The sequence below is a fragment of the Oratosquilla oratoria genome, chromosome 18 (genome assembly GCF_046742065.1).
Source record: "Oratosquilla oratoria isolate Oo_2021 chromosome 18, ASM4674206v1, whole genome shotgun sequence".
Taxonomy (NCBI): Eukaryota; Metazoa; Arthropoda; class Malacostraca; order Stomatopoda; family Squillidae; genus Oratosquilla; species Oratosquilla oratoria.
This window is the reverse complement of record NC_134794.1, coordinates 21,767,522-21,787,839: the sequence shown is the minus strand read 5'-3', so window position 1 is coordinate 21,787,839 and position 20,318 is coordinate 21,767,522. Positions and strand designations below refer to the sequence as shown.

Here is a 20,318-nt window from a genome sequence, read left to right as displayed (position 1 = left end):
ATGCTGATACTTTACCGCGCCGTACTTGCGCTTGTGAGAAAGTGTCATATTTCCCTTTTTCTTTGAGGATTATTGAATTATATAGTAAATAACTAGGTTAATAGTTCTGTCTTGAAAAATATTTTGAAATATATCATAAAATCAAAGTAATGTGTAAATTACATTAAAATCCCCCAACGGTATACCTTCAAATTTAGTGACATACTTATTTGAACAACATTTATCTTTTTTTTTTGTTAAAATGAAATTGCAGAATTAAAAATATTTTATCGCCTTCATTTTACAATCGTTTGTTTTCAAGAGCCAAAGCTACTGCTAAATTGAAAGGAACCAAGATTGCAGCTCGCCTCACTGTTGTTGTTCTGTTTGGAAAATTATCAACATCGGTCACAATGGTAAGGCTAGCTGATATATTCCGTTAGTATTTATACTAAATGATTTCTTAAATGACGGGGTTTTAGCTGCCAAAAAATATATAAGTTTTGAATATCACAAACCAAGGTGGAAGGTGAGTTCACGAAATGAAAAATAAGTTAGAAAAGGTGAGGATGACTAGGCCAATGTGCAAATTTGTTTTGTTTTGTATGACAAGTTAACAGTATTTTACCTTTAATTTTGAAGTTACAACATAAGATCACAAAGAGTTATAACACATGGCATTTGAATAATTCTTTATTTGGTAGTACAGGGTGATAGTAATTTAAGGAGGTTAATATAAATGGGGACAGAATTCGGTGACCGCAGGTGTGATAAGGTAATATTGGGTCAGTTTTTATGACTTAGCAAGAATATATAGACCATGTCACTCGGACATATGTACTTGAATGCTAATAATTTAAATGTAGAGCGATCATTGAACAAGATTAATGGGTAGATTATTATTATGTAGACCTTGTTCCAATTTTAGCCTACATTAATGTCTTATTAGTGTGTAGGTCAGGTAATGAAAGGATCATTATGATTATGTTCTTATTATCTTCTATACCTCTTCATTAGATTTTGGCAAGGGAACTACTGATAATGTCCAAAACTTGTAACTTTATAATAAAGGTATATTCAACTTAGCACCAACAAACAATACCATATGACATTTGACATTAGGTTGTTGTAGGTGCCAGGTATTAAAGGTAGTATTTGACAGAATAGTTTGTGATATCTAAAGATAAATTATATTTTGTATTAATATTGACATTTAAGTAAAGGAAAATGAAGGCAATTATGTGCAATGAGCATAATGAAATTTGTCTAAAATTGTGGTGGCCTTTGAATTTTTTCTGTAGTACTTGGTTTACTTACTTGGTAAGTATATCATCTTTTTGTTATACTTTAGAACACAAATTGTATGTCATTCATTGCACACAATGTCTCAGGAGAAAGATACATGGTGGGACCTGCTTATAGGAATAACAGTAATATACAGGCTACTCTGGAGAATTTCTTGCTTTTCAAACACCAAACTTCTGGTCCATCTTGGTTTATGAACCTGAAAGAGAAAGTTTTAACTTTAGAATTGATTGAGTTTATCACTAATATGAGGAATATTGGTTAGAACAGTCAATTGGGACATTGCAGTTCGTCAATTTTCTGTGGCTGTATAAATAATAATGTATCATTGGTTCGTAGTAATAGTTAAGAGGCTAGGGAGCTATGGCTCATAGGTTGCCTCTTCTCATAAAAACTTTCATGTAGTTGTCATAGTTATTTTTGAATGCATTTACACTTGAACTGGCAACTACACTTTCAGGAAGGCTATTCCACTGATTTATCACTCTGGCGTTGAAAAAGTTGTTCCTTTTCGTTGTTCGGTGCTGTGGTTTTATAAGCTTCATGTGATGTCCTCTTGTTTGAACCTGAGTATTAGTTGTAGTTGCTGCCACCTTGAAAAACTGGTCTGCGTCTATGTTTTCATAATGGTTAAGTATTTTGTACACTTCAGTCATGTCGCCCCTGCTTCTTCTCTCCTCCAGTGTAGTAAGACCCAGCCTCTCTAGTCTCACTTCATAGCTTAGGTCACTCAGTTCGGGGACAAGTTTGGTTGCTCGACGTTGTATTTTTTCAAGCCTCTCAATGTCCCCTCGGCCCTGTGGAGACCAGGCCTGAACTGCATATTCCATCAGTGGTCGTACCAGACCCAGGTATAAGAATTTAAACATTTCAATTTTCATATAGGTAAATGTGCTTCTTATTCTCCCCCAGCATCTGGTTGGCCTTAGCAGCAACTTTAGATACATGAGTGCCTGGTTTTAGGTCGCTTGTGATGGTTACTCCCAGGTCTTTCTCAGAGGTTGTGGTGTTCAACTGCACTCCTGCCAAGGTGTAACTGTGGCCTGGATTTTCCCTTCCTACATGCATCACACCGCACTTCTTTTCATTAAAACTTAAAAGCCACTTGAGACTCCACTCCTCCAGTTTTTCTAAGTCACCTTGCAGAATTATTGCATCATCTGATGTCCTGATTTTCCTATATATCTTTGCATCGTCTGCAAAAAGCTTCCCATTAGATCTCAAATTATCCAGGATGTCATTCACATAAACTAGGAAAAGAACAGGTCCCAGGACACTTCCCTGCGGAACTCCACTCCAGACTTGCCTCCAGCTGCTGAGTTCTCCCTTGACCACCACCCTCTGTCTTCGATCTTGTAAGAAGCCCCTAATCCAGTTACATAATTGTCCTCTGATTCCTAGAGCTTGTAGTTTGGCAATAAGTCTTTTGTGTGGAACAGTATCAAAGGCTTTCCTACAATCTAAATATACAACGTCCACGCTTCCCCGTTCATCGATGGTAGTCTCAAGCTCCTCTAGGTATTCTAATAATTGGGTAAGGCATGATCTTCTCCCCCTAAAACCATGTTGGTGTTGACTGAGGATGTTGTTGGATTCAAGGTGTTCCACTAGGTCTTTCCGAATTAGCTTTTCTAAGACTTTGCAGGGTACAGAGGTAAGGCTCACAGGTCTGTAATTTAGGGGGTCAGTTTTTCTTCCATTTTTGAAGATTGGAGTAATATTTGCTAAATGCCAGTCTGTAGGAACACTTCCAGTCCTGAGAGATTCTCTGAAGATACACCACAGGGGAAAAGCAAGGCTAGCGCAACATTCCTTTAAGACAGTTGGGTGGACTCCATCAGGGCCTGGTGCTGATGGGCTTTTCAGCTTACTCATTTCTTCTTTGACATCATTGACTGAGAATGTGGATAGCCTAAGCTCTGTACCATTAAAAATAGCAGTGATCTCGGGTACATTCCCTTCTTCACGTTGAAAAGCCTTCTGGAATTCACGGTTCAAGAGTTCTCCAGCTTCTTGGTTCGTGGCGGTGAGTGAGGCATCATCCTTTTCTAGTTATGTTACCTCCTCCTTTATGGTAGTTTTGCTCCTAGCATAGGCATAAAAAGCTTTAGGGTTTGTTTTAGTTTCCCGAGCAAGGTCTTGTTCAAATAAGAATTTAGCCTCCCTAACTGCCGTGGTGCAAATGTTTCTTGTTCTGCAATAGTGTTGGTATCTGTGCGTTGTCTTCCTCTTTATGTATCTTTCCCATGCTTTCTCCTTAGCCTCAGTTTTCCTCTTTAAAGACACTGTCATCCACTTCGGTTTCCTCGAAAATGGTTGCACATGGAACTTGGGTATGTACATTTCAGTAGCTTCTTTGTAAATTTGGAGAAATGTATTCCACATAACTTCCACAGGTTTGTCCATTAGCAACTCGTTCCAGTTAATGTTAGTCAGGTACTGATTCATTCCTTCATAGTTACCTCGTAAGTAATTCCATTTGGTTGTCCCTTCTACATTAATATCACTTTCTAACCTAGAATTAAACAATATCACAGCATGATCACTTGCCCCTATAGGGGCCTTATAATGTATCTCCTCTAGTTCAAGTTCACTCTTGGAAAAGGCAAGTTCAAGGAGGGATGGTGTGTCGTTTCCTCTTACTCGCGTAAACTGAGTAATGTGCTGGTGTAAGAATGCATCTTGACAGGCGTCATAAAATTTTATTTGCTCACTTTCGGGTCCCCCATTTATAGTGTGGTTAATCCAATCAATTTCCTTGAAATTAAAGTCCCCACACAGTAGTGTGGTGTGCATCTGTGTTGCTCATCACTCTAATAGCTTCCCTTACTCTGGCATTATACTCTGCTGAGGATCCTGGAGGTCTGTATAAACATCCAAGAAGGAGTTTCTTTTTCCTGATGTGAACTGTGCTAACAACTGCCTCAATATTTCCCCATATGTTCTCTTCCACTACTACTGATGAGAGTGCCTTATGAATCATAATGACCACACCTCCCCCGTTTGCATCCCGGTCCCTTCTGAATATGTTATACTTACTTGTGTTCAAGTAAGTGGATGATATGTCCGATGGTTGCAGCTTGGTTTCTGTTAAAAAAATTACATGAGGTTTAACTAGATCTATAAATAAAGCTAATGAGTCACTTTTCACACAACTATTTACACCATCAACGTTTGTATATACACATCTTAGGGTGGTTAGTATCTCCTTGGAGGCTGGTTCTCGTCGATTCTCATCACTCTCCCTCTTTTTATTATCCATTTTTTTCCTGGCTCCTGTTCCTGGTCGTTTTTTTCATCTCTTACTTTCACAAGGTCTGCATGTTTCTTTCTCTCGTTCAGGGTTCTGTCTGGCATGATGGTAATGTGTTTTAGGTTCCCGTGCTCCTTTAAGTTCCTGCTGGCCTTCAACATAGTCCATTTAGTATCCTCGTTGTCCAGGACAACTTTGAGGAGCCTGGGACTCTGAGATAATGTGCCTGAACCTCTGCTATTTGACCCAGAGGCTTGGGGTTTCCCTAGTCTTACCATAGTCTTGATTTGTACAGGTTCATTCACACCAATGGACTTTGCCATATCCTTTACTTTCTGTTCATCATCAACATATCTCCTTTCACCATCCGTTTCATCAGATTCCTCAAGGCCCCTGATTATTAAGTTAGGTTTTCTACGAGTCTTTTCCTCTTCCTCGACTCTAAATTTATCCAGTTCATCCCACACTGCTTCCTTAAACTCGTCACTCTCCTTGTAATCTGTCTTTGTCTCTAGGTTAGCCACTCTATCCTTGGTTTCCTTAATTTCACTTTCAAGGAACTGAACTTTACTTCCTAGATCTTTCAAAAAATCTTTAGCCTTGAAAAGGTCACCAACATCAGTAGAACAATTTATACAAATGTAGATCCTTCCTGGTTTACCAAAGAAGGCTAGTTCCCCTGGACTCATGTTCTGGCACTCAGCATGAAACCACTTGGAACAACAATCACATTGGATGGAATCACCGTGTTGAAAACCCTTACCACAAGCCTTGTCCGGTCCTCCAGGGCACGTTTGTTGCTCATCTTGATCACCTATGGGTTTCGGTGCCGGGTCCCCCCTTTCATTACCACCCAGTGATGGTTTCCTACTCCCCACTTGTTGTTGTTGTCCATACGGGCGTGTTCTTCCACCCCATTGTGGTGATGGCTTCCAGGTGAGTGATGACGATCGCCTTGTATCGTAGCTCCTATTTGAAGCCATTTTCACTACAAAAAGCCTTACTTCCTTTAAGTGTAGTCACCCACTATTGCAATAATGAATTATTGTTGCCCTATGAGACAATAGCCTGCCCAATAACCACCTATGGTGAATGTCTACAAAGTATATCACTGACTAATGTTACTCACCTAAGTTTGACGAGCTTTACGTTTAATTATGTATTAACCTCCGTCTTCTGGGTCTTGAATGATATTTTGTGTCTTGGATATACAAATCCTCGAGTCTTGTAAAATTTAGGTTGTAACCTGATTAGTTCCTACTTGCTGTCAGTAGTCACGATCAGAAGCAGATATGACGTCATGTCGCTCATCGTAGCACTAATTTCTGGTAAGCTTACGTCGATATTTTAATCTACTTCCTCCCTTTTTTTCGTTACTCTTGTCAACTTCTCAACTGGCTTTCATATAAGCCTTAATTTGCCAAGACTATGCAACAGCGTATGAGTGTATACATGCATAAATAACTGGAAAATAGATACCAATGCCGGAGCTAATCCAGGACACGTCTTCTCTCTAGGCCTGTGATATGATACATGTGACTACCGGTACATAAATTGTAATACAAAGGAATAAGGTGTTATATTAGTTGTGCACGCCTATGTGATATAGCATTAGAAAATTAAACATTAATTTTGTAAATTAAAAGTACATCAACATGGTATGCAATTTTCTTGGCAAAAAAAAAAAAATGCTACAAGCATATTTACTAATGAACAAAGCCACTAGGATGCCATGCTGTTGTCTGTCCGGTCCAGTCAGTTAGACGATAGCTTTCAAATTGAGGACCAGGTATTCTCCAACTCCAGGTGACATTAATAAGGACTGTTACAGATAATAGGGCTTCCTTGGACTTTAAGAGAGAACACAGGGTTCTGCCGTACAATAGTAATTAATCGGGCCGTCAGAACCCGTGATGACCCAGATGATCTTTAGAATTTGAGGTACCAAATTACTAAATATAGGTTAGGTTACAATAGACAAGTTTATCATACTTTCATTTCTTTGACATCAGCATTTATCAAAACAAACATGGCATATCATTCAACCGCCATGACTTTGTTCATTAGTAAATTGGTTTTAGCAACTTTTTTATTGGTCAGACAAATGTGTGAACATTGTGACGAATGTGGATAGGAGGTAAGGGGGGCACGGGCTGAGGGAAACGCCTTTATTCCTGACTAGTTTCATCTGAGTGGCTTCTTCAGAGGAATAGTGTTTGAAGTCAAGCTGGTCAGACCTATGTGATATAGCATTAGAAAATGGACTAAAGCAGCAGCACGCTTCGTCATCTTGGACAAAATACACAGAGCCCCTGATCCAGACAGACAATTCGGCCACACAACGACCAACAGCTGGATACTGTGTCCACTCGCTGTGATAACTCATCACACCGGCAGATGACATCAAGTGGGGGACCAATCAGACACAAAGGATTACAAAGGCAGAGCATGCCGACAGGAGACCTTTTGATCCATATCTAGGTCGGATGCGGAAAAAAAAATCATATTAATAATAAAATAATAAATAAAAACTAATAATGTAAATAACAAATAAAATAAATGCATAGGTATAGTTAAATAATAAACAAACAGGTAAATAATAATAAATTGACATATAACTAATAATAAATGAAAATCAGACAGACAAATAACAAAACAAAAACAAATAATATAAGATAAATTATAATCATTACATCTTACTTAGGTATTTATCTAAATGATTCTTAAAGCTTCGAACTGAACTACATTGCACTACCTGTGCAGAAAATTTATTCCATTCATTACCAACACGGTTGGCAAAGTTGTTTCTACCTACTTCCAAATTGAATCTATTTCCAGACAGTTTGAGACCATTGTTTCTTGTCTGATTCTCATTCATTGTGAACATGTCACTTGATGTCAATTCTCTTTGCCATATTCCCTATTTCTGTCATATATATATACATATATATATATATATATATTGACCAGCTTGAGTTTAAACATTCAAACACTATTCCTCTGAAGAAGCCACTCGGCAAAACCAGTCAGAAATAAAAGTATTTCCCTCAGCCTGTGTTCCCTTTACCTCCTATCCACAAACTTTTTTATTACTGATTTCCGCCAAGAAAATCACATATTACATTGATGTATTATAATTTACAAAATTAATAATTAATTTTCTTTTGCTATATTATGTAGGTGTGCATAACTAATATTTTACCAAGGAATAGTATAGATTTTGGTAAATTTTTAGAAGTGCACACTTATGTGATATACATACATATATCAAAGGCTTTTTTTCCCCCTTACAAGGGAGGTAGCCAAAAACAAAGGCAGAAATCAATAACAAAAAAGTTGCTAAAGCCGATTTATTAATGAAGTTGCGATGGTTGAATGATGCACCATGTTTGTTTTGAGAGTTGCTTAGGCCAAAGAAATAAAAGGATGATAAATTCGTCTATTTTAACCTGACCTACCTACCTTACCTAACCTAGCCTATATTTGATAATTCGGTACCTCAAATTCTGAAGAACATCCAGGTTGTCACGGATGCTGACAGCCTGATTATTATTGTACCTCAGGCAGTTAAGATGGCGGCAGAATCCCGTGTTTTCTTAAGAAGTCCAAGGAAACCCTGTTGTCTTTGTAACAGCACTTATTAACATCACCTGGAGTTGGAGAACGCCCGGTCCACAACGTGAAAGCCATCGTCTAACTGACATGGCGTCTGGACCGTATCCTAGCAGCTTCTTTCATTAGTAGATTTGCTTGTAAGGATTTTTGTTTATTTCTGCCAAGAAAATCGCATATTACATGTATTATAATTTACAAAATTAATATTTAATTTTGTAATGTTATATCATGTAGGTGTGCACAACTAAAATAATACCTGGATTTTTATCAAATTCCAGAATCTCGCAAATACCAATATTTAACATGAAACTTACATTGTCCAATATTTCATAACCTAATATAACCATCCCATAGAAGAAAAACCCTCCCAAATACAGAAAGGAAAAATGAAAGATACTTTTTTTTTTTTTTTAGTTTGCAAAACATGGAAAGCTCCCTTTCCTACAACCTTGTGTAGCCCATAAAGAATAAGCAGATCCTGATGAACTAGAGCCAGAGATATTGCTATAAAAAGAAATATCACTAGACATATGCACGTACTTGCTTTGTGGGACAAATATCACCAATTTGGAGGATAGGTTTTCTTTACATGCCACAAATCCTATTTCAAGCCCATGCACTCTTCTGTCTTGTCTCCTGCCAGAGAAGAGGAAAGGAAGATCCAGAAGTGGGTTTCGAAAGTAGGCGAAAGTGGAAACTGGATTCACATGGGCATTCTGGGGTGACAATGGGACCTTTTGCAGTGAGCGATGTGATACCAAACACCGCCAGATTTTGTAATTCTTGCTGGAAAATAAATACTTTTTTGGGCAAGTTTTATAAGCTTACAGAGGTGCATCATTATTGTGTCAGAAATTTAAGTAAATTAATTTCATGATTGTAAACGGCATATAACATTGTTTGAGCCTCTATTTATAATTACAGATGATATTCGTAAAACAGCCTATAATTGTATCAAGCCAAGCAATTTGTAATTTTCTACCGATTTCAATGGACGTATACTGATATATACTTTCATTTGAATGCACCAAGCAATAGGCAAATCCATGTAATGTTTAGAAAATATAATTTTGCATCGAAGACTTAATTTTTCTGGTATGGCATTTTGACCTTGGCACTGGAGACTATTTTCCTTCCTATTAATCATTGCAAGGTGGTTTCTTCCCCACCCATTATAGGAAAACAAAACTAGGTCTGGATGTTCAGGTGATGGTCCATTGTTCCATTCCAAAAAATGTAAGGAGCATATAACATGATTAACTGTTGCCTTTCAACCCCCTGCACGCCTACACCTCTCCTCCCATATCTTTCTTCTTTTGGATTCTGTTTTTGCACTTGGAAATCTGGCATATCCTTTGACATTTTTAGTTACTTGGTTTGTCTTTCTTGAATCTGACGTGCAGTCTGCCATGGCACACGTAAAATTAATAATATTTGTTTGAAAATAGCTCCCAGCAGATCTAAGAGGCTATTGTTTACACAAATGTCGCTCACTTCAGTACCTCGTACATCTGCCACCACTGTTGTTATCTTTTATCTCACTGATTATGTTCATATACAGGACGAGAGTGATATCCATTATTTTTCAACACTCGGATAAAATGCACAAACCGAAATCAACATCCTCTTATTTTTACTGCTCATACTTCAATAAAAATAATTACTTATTTTTATTTTGATCTTATAATTGAAATAACAAAGCCTTATCACACACCAGTAAGTAAAAACTATAACATTGAGTCATGTTTTTAATTTTAAATGCACTTATGCAGCAATTTATGTCGTATTTTTTTTAGATATCGGTTTCCAAAATAGCTAAGTCACCCCTTTGCCTCGTGAAATCCGAGACAATTGAAAATTCTAGCGCTAATAGGAATCTACGAGCCTGACTGCGAAAGGTCTCATTCTTCATGTGGGCATTCTGGGGTGACAATTCTTCACATGGGCATTCTGGGGTGACAATTCTTCACGTGGGCATTCTGGGGTGACAATTCTTCACGTGGGCATTCTGGGGTGACAATTCTTCACATGAGCATCCTGGGGTGATAATTCTTCACGTGGGCATTCTGGGGTGATAATTCTTCACATGGGCATTCTGGGGTGACAATTCTTCATGTGGGCATTTTGGGGTGACAATTCTTCACATGGGCATTTTGGGGTGACAATTCTTCACATGGGCATTTTGGGGTGACAATTCTTCACATGGGCATTTTGGGGTGACAATTCTTCACATGGGCATTCTGGGGTGACAATTCTTCATGTGACCCGGGAAACTAACTGCTGCCTGACCACCTCGCAAGTGGTACCTCAGGCTTGACTTCCATCTAGGATCTGATACTGAGAGTGAAAAAGTGACTGAAACTGACAGTATATTCAGTCACTGTGGGTCAACTTTCCTAACAATAAATTAATTATTCTAACAAGTGTAAGTCCTCTGGAGATGATAGATGGCAGGATATGGTGATCTCACGAAGTTATGTGGTAGGATTAGGGATTAACACAGCTTGACAGCTTACATGACTGAACAGGTCAATTCAAGATCTTTTTTAGAAGCTCTGCCATGGGATTCGAACCTTGACCCGTGCGTCCATAATCACGAAGTCAAGACACTTCGTGATTATGGACACACGGGTCAGGGTTCTAATCCCATGGTATTTCTTCTAAAAACGTTCAATCTGTCTTTACCATACACAATTAAAGATCTGTTCTGCTCATCCCACATGAGAAAGGGCCTAGAGAAGGTGCCCTAATCTGTCAGAACTGCCCTCAGCAGGGTCTTCCATAACATAGCATAAGTAATGATGATAATATTCTATCTGTATACCAAGGCTTCTTCCCCCTTATAAAGGAGGTAGCCAAATCAAAGGCTTGCACCCGCTCCCACCCATTCCACTCCCATCCACCACCCATGTTTTCTTTTTATCTTTGCTCCTTGTAGATGTAGTCATACCTGTCTCTTGCCCACAGATCAGGTCAGAAGTAATGCCGCAAGACACAGCAGATCTGCATCACTTGCATGGCAACCCCCTTCCTTATCCCCTTTGGGCTGCTTCATATCAGCCATGCACAACGGTCCTCCACTGAACTCGATCCCCTGTCCTCTTCCTTCCATGCTGAACAGACATTTCCTTTTTGCTCAAAACATCTTTCACCCCCATCCATCCATCTCATCCTTGTTAATGATAACCAAATAACAACAACAAGGAGGGAGCAGTGGCTCACGCAATACCAATGCACCCCCAACCCTTTCACCAATACCGGAGAACAGTCTATAATGGTAACATTGGAATAGTTGCCCACCCCCTCTACAAAGGATAATTATCATCACCTTCGGTATAATCAAGAGACCCATGCATCCCATTAAGACATAAAGAGAATGTATTGCATTCCTAAGCCTACCCAGCCCTTCTAGCCACCAACTTGACCCGAACCAAGATGAAGTGACCCTGACTTGGACTACCTAAAATTATTGATCTTGAGATCTGTCAGCACTGAATCAATAACAAGAAATGACATAAAATTGAATTATGAATTTGAAGACAGATGTGAACCCCCATGATATGTAGCCCCAAGAAGAAATACTAACCAATAAAGTAGAATAAAAAAACTGTTTGGCAAGGTGAGAGCTTTAGCAACCGAGGCAAACACTCCAAGCCAAACAATAACACAGAATATTTAATACCAGCGTGCAAATAGTCCACATTCTACCTCAGTGATACCATGCAGAGGAAGTAATTAAAAGCATGATGGTGGCAGTCTCTCAGGATTGAGAATGATAGTTTTTGCACAAAGTCACTTATGGGTCTGTAGGTAACTGATAAAGCCTATTCTTGTTCCAAAAGATCAGTCACAGTATAGACATGTAGTACTGGAAGGGATTGGTACCCATTGTTGTTCCTTCTGTCATCTTTTCTCCTCTAGCTCTACAGATCTTTTTGACCCTAAAGTTGTTGTTCCTTCATGGATGGTGGTTTTCCACAGTGGTCTGTTTTTGTCATTTTCTCCCAGTTGGTGAAGTCAATGTCACATTTTTTGAGATTCATTTTCAGGTAGTTTTTGTAATGCCTCTTCTGGCCTCCTTTTGTATGCTTGGGAGTAGATCTGCTCGGGAAGGCATTTGTCAGTCATTCTAACTACGTGGTTGCTCCATCTTAGTTGGCTTTTGATGACACAGGCTTCAATGCTAGTCATTTTTGCTTCTAATAGTACACAATGTTGAAGATCTTACGAAGACGGTGTTGGTGGAATTTCTCGAGCATTTTCATGTGGTGACTGTGTGGGGTCCAGATTTTGAATGTATAAAAGTGTTGGAATAATGACTGCCCTGTACACCATGAACTTTATTTAATTTTGGATGTCCTGATTTACAATTTAAACTCTTGTTCAAACCTTGCCAAAAGCTGTTCCAGCACACTTCAGACATTGTTTGATTTCATTACTGAGGTCTAATTGTGCTGGCAGATAGCTCCCAAGGTAGCAGAAGTGGGTAACATTTTCCAGTGGAGTTCCTTCGAGTTGAATTGATGGCGGATTGTCAACATGGGCATTGGGAGGTGATTGATATAGCATCTGCATCTTCTTGATGTTGATGCTCAGTCCCTAAGTTTTGTGTAGGCATGATGGAAAGCATTTAGGAGCTCTTGGAGGTGGGCCTCTCTGAGAGCTACTATACTGCTGTTATCATATTGGAACTCCAGCAAGCTTTGCACCATTGTCTGTCATACATTTGAGGTGAGTGAGGTTGAAAAGCTTGCCATCTATTCTGTAGGATATCTTGATGCTAGGTGGGAGGTCATCTCGTGTAATTTGCAAAACTGTCACAATGAAGATGGTAAAAAGAGGTCACTTTAAAGGGCATATTGTTGTGGAGGAGTTGGAGAATCTGGATGAACTTGTCTCTGCATCCATACTGGGCAAAAATATTCCAAATAAGCTCTCATGAGACACAATGGAAGGTTTTTGATAGATCAATAAAAGCCAAGTAGAGCGGTTGGTGTTGCTCATGACATTTTTCTTGCAGCTGTTGCTCTGTGAAGATCATGTTGTTTGCTTCGCAATGTTCTGAAGCTGGCCTGTGTCTCAGGAAGAATCCTCTCTGACAGCATTTTGAGGTGGTTGTTCAGGATGTAGACAAGAATCTTCCTAGCAGTTGCTAATAAGGAGATCCTGTGGTAAATGATAACGATGTTGACATCTCCGAAGTTGGATGGTATAACTTTGTTGGTTCAAATTTTGACAAGGGGTTGGTGGAGCTGGTGTTGGATGAAATCACCTCCCAGTTTGTAGATCTTAGCTGGGATTCGATCAGAGCTTTTCTTCATTGTATTTATGGCAATTCTGGTCTCTTCAAGTGATGGGATGCCTCTTTAGGAATCATGTCAAATATGCTTTTGTCAATGGTAGCCTTGTTATTGAGAACATAATGTTCTCCCCATCTGTCTCCTATTTCAATGTTATTTCTCGGGGTGGTCATTCCGTCTTTACCCTTCAGAGCCTGTCCATTGGTGGAAGGACAATATATTTCTTTTGTGGCATTGGAGAAGCATTTGATGTCATCTGCATCTGCTAGTTGCTGAATTTCATGAGATTTTTCTCCCCACCATTAGTTCTTCAGGGTGCGAGTTGCCCTTTGAACTTCGGCTTTGTATTTCTTGTAATGCTCTCATTTAGTGGCACATTTTGGATCAATCTGGGAGACGATGAAAGCTTTCAGTTTTTGATTGATCAGTTCTTTGAGAGCTTCATTGTTGAACCAGTCCTGGTTTTTCTTTTTCTTGCAACCGGTGTTTTCTTCGCAAGTAGTGGTTCCGATTCTTGAACGAGGTTACTTGGAGTCTTTTTGAAGGAGTTACTGGAAGGTGTCATGAGTTCTTGTGTCTTGTAATGCTTTGATGTTGAATTTCTTGACCGTTTGTTTTGCTGTGGTGCTTCACTTTTGGTCAGTTTTATATTCATGGTGGAGGCGATGATCTATCCAGCACTTATCTATTCCAGTAACTGCTCTAATGAGTAACACATCTTGCTGGTCTCAGGATCTCATGATGATGTATTTGATGATGCTATTGTTTTGATCTTGGGTGCTACTAGGAGACCTTATATTGATTCTTCTGGTGAAAAAGGTGTTGGTTATCACCAGGTTGTGTTTGGCACATTTGGTAAGTAGAAGAGTTCTGTTGGTGTTGACTTTCCCAACTATTTTCCAATGGTTCCTGTCCAAAGTTCATGATCTCTTTGAACTCTGGCATTGAAATCTCCCAGGGGATGATCTTGTCATCCCTTGGAACACTATTGAGCTGGCTGTAGAATTCTTCCTTATCCATATCCTCAGTGTCAAGGGTGGGAGCATATGTGTTGATGATAGTTTTGTGCTGACTTTTGACAAATTGGATTCAGAGCCTCATGAGTCATGCTGATTCCAATAGGCTGCTCGATCAGTTTGGGTAGGATGGTGTTTCATAATGCAAAACCCACACCATGGAACCGTTAATGGTCAAGATCATAACCTTTCCAAGAAAATATATATTGGCCAAGTTCTTCTCTCAACCAGACTTTTCTGGCTTTCCAAGTTGGAAGTTCCTGAGTGATGATTGCAGTCCTTATGGGTCTGTCTGAGTTGGTGTTATCTGTGAAGGTCCTGACATTCCAGGTCCTGAATTTCAGCATTGCGCTTCTTGATTTTTATTTTTGATTGCATGATGGTGAACCCTCTGAATACAGTTTTCCAGAGAGGGTGGTGGTGAAGCAGACTATGTTTAGGAGGGGTGTGGAGCGTATTCAGGGATGGAATGGGTGGGAATGTTTTTATGCCTTTTCCTTTTTGGCTACTTCCCTTGTAAGGTATATGTATGTATGTACCTTTTCTAGCCCCTTCCCAATTCAGGGTGAGCAGAGTGGGTCCTAATAAGGGCTGTTCAGATGTAGATACTGCTGCCAAACATCTTCCCTGTTTCTTCTGAAAGATAGTGACAGAATCATGTAACTACTGTTTGTGTGCTGGTTTAGTACTAGGAGCTTCCAGCATTCATGAACTTACTCCTGTCATCCATTGCCAATCACCGAAAGACTTGGAAAATGAGAGAAGATTGGTGGTGAAGATACCTGTGCATGAATTTGTTTGGCATGTACTTCATATCGTGCATCCAACATACCACACATGCCCCTTCAAGCACCTGTAGCCTTGCAATCAGAAGTACAAACTGAATTCCCTCGTGCCCCAGTACCAACAAAACGCACCAATACCAAACCCTATATAAACGCTTGGGCCTCCCAATGTTCCCACCAGACCAAACCAAAATCACAGAGTAGATATCAGGTTCAAACATGCCCCTACCCCCATAGCTGCTAGTTCCTAAAACATCCAACCATCCTTAGACCTCCCTTAGATTCCTCTGGGAAGGAATTTAGGATTGTTGTCAGTGTTGTCTCAACATCTTTTGTATTACTTTCAGCAGGTAACCTAGAAATGGTCCTATGTTAATACAATCCAGGCAACAGTCCAAAGTTTCTTCCCATAGAGACTATGGGAGGGCCTGAGGATCATTGCCAGTTTTTTTTTTTATTTTTTTTTTTATTTTTTTTTTTTTTTTTAACTTGAGGTAACAACTATGATTTAGTGTTGGTCTTTATTACTGGCTAGCAGAAAGATGAGTAGGAAATGGGATTAGTTGTTTTTCAGCTTACTTTATGCAAAAGAAATTGGGGAAAAAAGTCTTGGTATAGAAAGTTCCAGCTCTTGGTGATGCGCTTCTGGGTGAAGGTGAGATGTTGATATGTTTTGAAAATGGACTTGAGGAATACAGTTCTCTCTAGGGTCCATTATGCAGGACCACCACATACAATCAGTCATTGATCCCAGTGGCTGCTGTTAGTCTGCAACTGTTGCAATTAGCTCATCCATACTGGCAGGTGCTAGCTTTGAAATGTGATACTTGGCTACAACTCGTCTAATCTCTGGTGTTGCATTTCAGTGCTAGTACATACCTACATATTCATAATATCTCTTGTACTGTCTTGTTTGATAAACCATGTTTCAATCTTAAGTTGACAGTTGTGCCATGCAATTGATTGTATTGTTTTACATTTGCAGGATGTTTTTCTTATGGTAAGGAGGAAAAAGACTACCATCTTTACAGATGCAAAAGAAACAACTACAGTTAAAGAATTAAAGAAAATAATACAGGGTGAGTTCTCAGAATTCTTAGGTCTGTTTGGTGGCTGCCCAAAAGTTCCAGTAATTTGAAGCAAACCAGACATAGTGTTGCTTTTACTGCTTGGTTAATTAGATGACTTCTTGAGTTGGTTTAATTGAAATGTTTGGCTATCATGAAGGATTGGATTTATTGAGCGTGTAGTGTTTAGAAGCTTCCCTGTACTAATACAAACTTCATCAACTTTATTGCAGGTATAATGAAAGTTGATCCAGAGAACCAACAACTAATGAATGAAAGGGGTACAGAAATATTCGAAGACGATAAACAACTGAGTGATTATAATTTAACTGCGCAAACAGCTCGTGCACAGAGTCCTGCTACCGTAGGACTAGTCTTTAGGTGAGGTGCTGGTAATCTTTTCAAATTTATCATTTACTCTATGCAGCATCTTGCTTGTGCTGTTTTACCTCTTTCTCCTCTCCAACCCTTTAGTAGTTAGGCACTAAAGAATAATATTTTTTATTTTATTTTGTGGTAGCCCATAAGCATGTTCTTCGGATGAATCTATCAATCAGTCTGTTGCCCCAGGTCTCTTGCAGAATACCCATGGCCTCCAGTAATCTGGCAACAGTCCTTGGTCAGGACATAAATTACTTTGAGAAAAGATATTTTGTGTGTATATCCAGTGTGGGGCATAATAGTATAAGATGTTCCATGTCTTCTGTGTGGAGGTGACATATAGGGCAATTTGAGTCTGTAGCCAGGCCTCTCTGTTGGTACTGTTGTAATGATGGATAGTGTCCAGAGTGCAGTTGTGCTAGTATGATTCTTATTTGGTGTTGTGGGGAGGGGGTGTTTAGATGGGGGACCTATGAATACCTATTTGTGTTGGTCCTCTGAGATGTTGCCCATTTTCTAAACCCATCAACTCATCTCCATCAGGAGGTGCATGTCACTTGGCTTGACCCAAGACCAATGTCTCAACAACTAAAATTGTATTTCCTCCATCTTTTCACACTGCTGAAACCAATTACTGCTTCTCTCTATTTTCAGTCAGTGACATGAAAACTGGTTCACACTAATACAACACAATACAAAGTTTCTTCTCGAAGAAACTTTTTGAAAGGTGTTGCTAGCTTTTGTGGGGTTACAGATTCCCAGTGACAATTAATTGGAATTAGGAAGAGTTGAGGCATTTCTTCCCATCTGCTCTGTATTTTCTCTAGGTGATGATACGGGGTGGGTGGTTGCTGTGTAATGAAGTGGTGGAGGTAAGCCAGCTTCTGTTGTCAGATTCTGCTGTGAAGGTGGTCTTGCTGCATTGCTTCTGACCAAGCAGCGTGCAGGGGTTAGGAATGGCCCTTCCTCCACAGTGAGGCGAGATGTAAGGGACAACAAATGGGTGAAGGGTGGGCGTATGCCTTCAGTAGGCCAAACCCTCTTATAAGGGGGAAGGGATCTTTTGGTGTATGCATGTATGTATTATGTAAAATTGCAAAAGTTCTCATGATTTATTTCAAAACATCCTAAAGTTTTTATGCTTCTTCCTATGGTGTGATTTTTTGTAGCCCTAGCCATCATACTTTAAGTTAATCAGTTTTAACAAGGTCTCTAATTGTCCTCTTGCTCTACCTGATCTACAGGCTGGATAATGGTGAATTTGAAACGCTGGACATTGCTCCTCTTTCATCGCCTCCAGAATTGCCCGAAGTTATGAAACCTCAAGATCCACAGAGTCACGACCAAAATTAACAGTCGTCATGAAACAAACCACTACTTACTCTGACCCTTGTGCTACAGATATGTTTAGGCTGTCTTTGACTCTCCGCCTATGTGATTGATACCTCCACCTTGCTCTTACCTGACAGGTGTTGAAGAAAGAATTTGTCTGGTTAAGTATCTTACCAGGCATTTGATGTTGAGCTGTTAAGAGACAGTGTTGGGAGGGATAAGCAGGTATTTCCTGCATCAAAATAAGTTGAACTGGAGTTGCTTCTTCAGTGTCAACTGACTTAGTATTTAATACAATCCATAAGCAGCTGGAAGTTTTATTTACATAACACCATTCATGGTTATTGTATTAAAGATTATAGCTAATAGTGGAGCTTGTGTTATGCAACTAAAGCACAGGAATTAATGGACAAGGTTATGAAAAACAAAGAGTTCAATCTCTAGTTGAAATTTTATGCACTTTGTTGAGAGAAACTGGAGCTCCTTGTGTTGAAGTGGCATAAGTATTACTTTGTTGAAACCACCATATGAAGGCAGTCAGTCATCCTCCTGGGTGCGCTTGATTCAATCTCATCAAGTATAAGTATACCAGCTGGGAATAGCATGTTTTCAAGATGTAGCATCCTTTCACATGTCTACTTATTGTAAGTCACCCTCAAGAACTAGTCTGTCAATAATAAAAAGGTCAGATGTAAGATTTGGGTTATCTTGTATGTGATAATAACCATGTTATGTCACCCTCAAGAATTAAACCAGTCTTGAAACCAATGTTTACTTGTAAGTCAACTTCAAAGATTAGTCTTCAGACAAAAAAAAAAAAGGCGGCATCATCTAGTTGAGCCTCAAGCTTACCACGGAAATGTAGCAGAGTAGGCCAACCACAGCAGAGACTTTCTTTGTTGTAGATTTTTTTTTTCTTTGTTCATAGTAAGCACTTGCAAACTAAAAGTACTAGTAACATTGATGTTCTTCACACACAAGTGACCTCGTATGGTTTAATAGGTGCAAAGTGGCCTGGATGGTTGTTAGGGGCTTTAAAACGGTTCAGGGCTAATCTTGAAGCATGATATAACATTTTTAAGATGGTTAATATTATACCTGGGAAACTGTTTATTAATGTTAACCTTATTTTTCTAAAGGTGAATTTGTTTGCTACCTTTTGATTACGGAGGTAAATTATTACTTTTGCCTCCCCAGCCTGTGAAAACTATTATTTATGGGTTAGGTGCCAAGTGTGATTTTAGTTATGATTAGACATTAATGACAAAGGAAAAATAAAGTTGTCTATCGCAATTCCTTAATGGAAGATTTCAATCTTCCCCAATATCTGGATACAATCCACAAACATAGCTGTTTAGAGCCGAACACTTGCTCATCATTTTGTTTATTTGTGGCTGATAGGGTGTATATAGATGCTATGGCCTTTGTTGACTTCTAAGAGTGTAGTGGACTCTATTCCAAATTGTGGGTTGCAGAGTTTGACTGAAGGTTATGGTGATATGTACAAAAAAGTATTGATTGCAATGATATGATGAAGGATAGCAAAATTTGATATGTACTGAGGTCATGAACAGAAAGCTGCAAAGAACTCGGTGCCTCTGCAGACTAGTGGTCAGCAGTGTTTCAAAAAAGTTTTCATACCCCATTTTTATGAAGCTTGTCTACCATTTCATCTTCAAGTTTTTCCTCCAGAGAATATTATTATACATACTGCTTTACCCCCCATCCTGTAGAGTATCAGATGTGCAAATGATATTTCAAGATTTTTCACTTGCTTCCTCCTTTATAGCTTAATACCCATATGAACTTTGCAAATTTTTAAACATGGTTATAGATTTTAGTTTCAAGAACAACATATCCTGTTTCTGTGACCGTTTCACCTGATAAGTTGTAAACACAAGTTACCCAGTATTTATTTGATTGTAACTAAGCCTTTTGTTTTATGGAGCCAGCTAATGTTTGGAAAACGAACACCAAATTAGTCTAATTTTAACTGGCTGCTAAACCATGCTCACACATCATTTTGGTCTGTCCTTGTAATACCTAAATAGGCACACAATCCAACCAATGGACTTGTCCCACGTTGTCCACCTCCTTGTGCTATTATATCATAATTTTTGTGTAATTTTGTACCCCCTTTTTCTCAGTAGGACGGGTATCGTTTTATTTGCGTGGCAGTCAAAAATAGTATAGAGGTGTGCTCGTGTGTCCTGCTCCAAAAGTTTGTCTTGCCACACAATTGATGCTTAAGTAATGTGTTGTGATTTATGTCTATGGCTGAATGG

General features: G+C 39.1%; 1 protein-coding gene across 2 annotated transcripts; it reads left to right on the top strand.

Moving 5' to 3' along the window:
* Positions 1-264: 264 nt before the first annotated feature.
* Positions 265-19,334, top strand: EloB (transcription elongation factor elongin B). 2 transcript variants are annotated; one of them, XM_076201681.1, is made up of 4 exons: positions 265-395; positions 16,239-16,332; positions 16,554-16,701; positions 17,946-19,334. In XM_076201681.1, exons 1-4 carry the CDS (start codon positions 393-395, stop codon positions 18,052-18,054), a joined length of 354 nt encoding a protein of 117 aa, XP_076057796.1. In that variant the 5' UTR covers positions 265-392; the 3' UTR covers positions 18,055-19,334. The 2 variants fall into 2 exon arrangements, with proteins under 2 accessions (XP_076057796.1, XP_076057795.1); XM_076201680.1 differs by lacking the exon at positions 265-395 and adding an exon at positions 507-542.
* Positions 19,335-20,318: the final 984 nt, after the last annotated feature.

Bases quoted from the DNA above. Each gene is read 5' to 3' on its own strand.
- EloB (XM_076201680.1), top strand. From the start codon at position 522: ATGAAAAATAAGTTAGAAAAG. The intron at 16,333-16,553 runs GTGAGTTCTCAG...ACTTTATTGCAG, and splicing joins ATTAAAGAAAATAATACAGG to GTATAATGAAAGTTGATCCA. The intron at 16,702-17,945 runs GTGAGGTGCTGG...CCTGATCTACAG, and splicing joins ACCGTAGGACTAGTCTTTAG to GCTGGATAATGGTGAATTTG.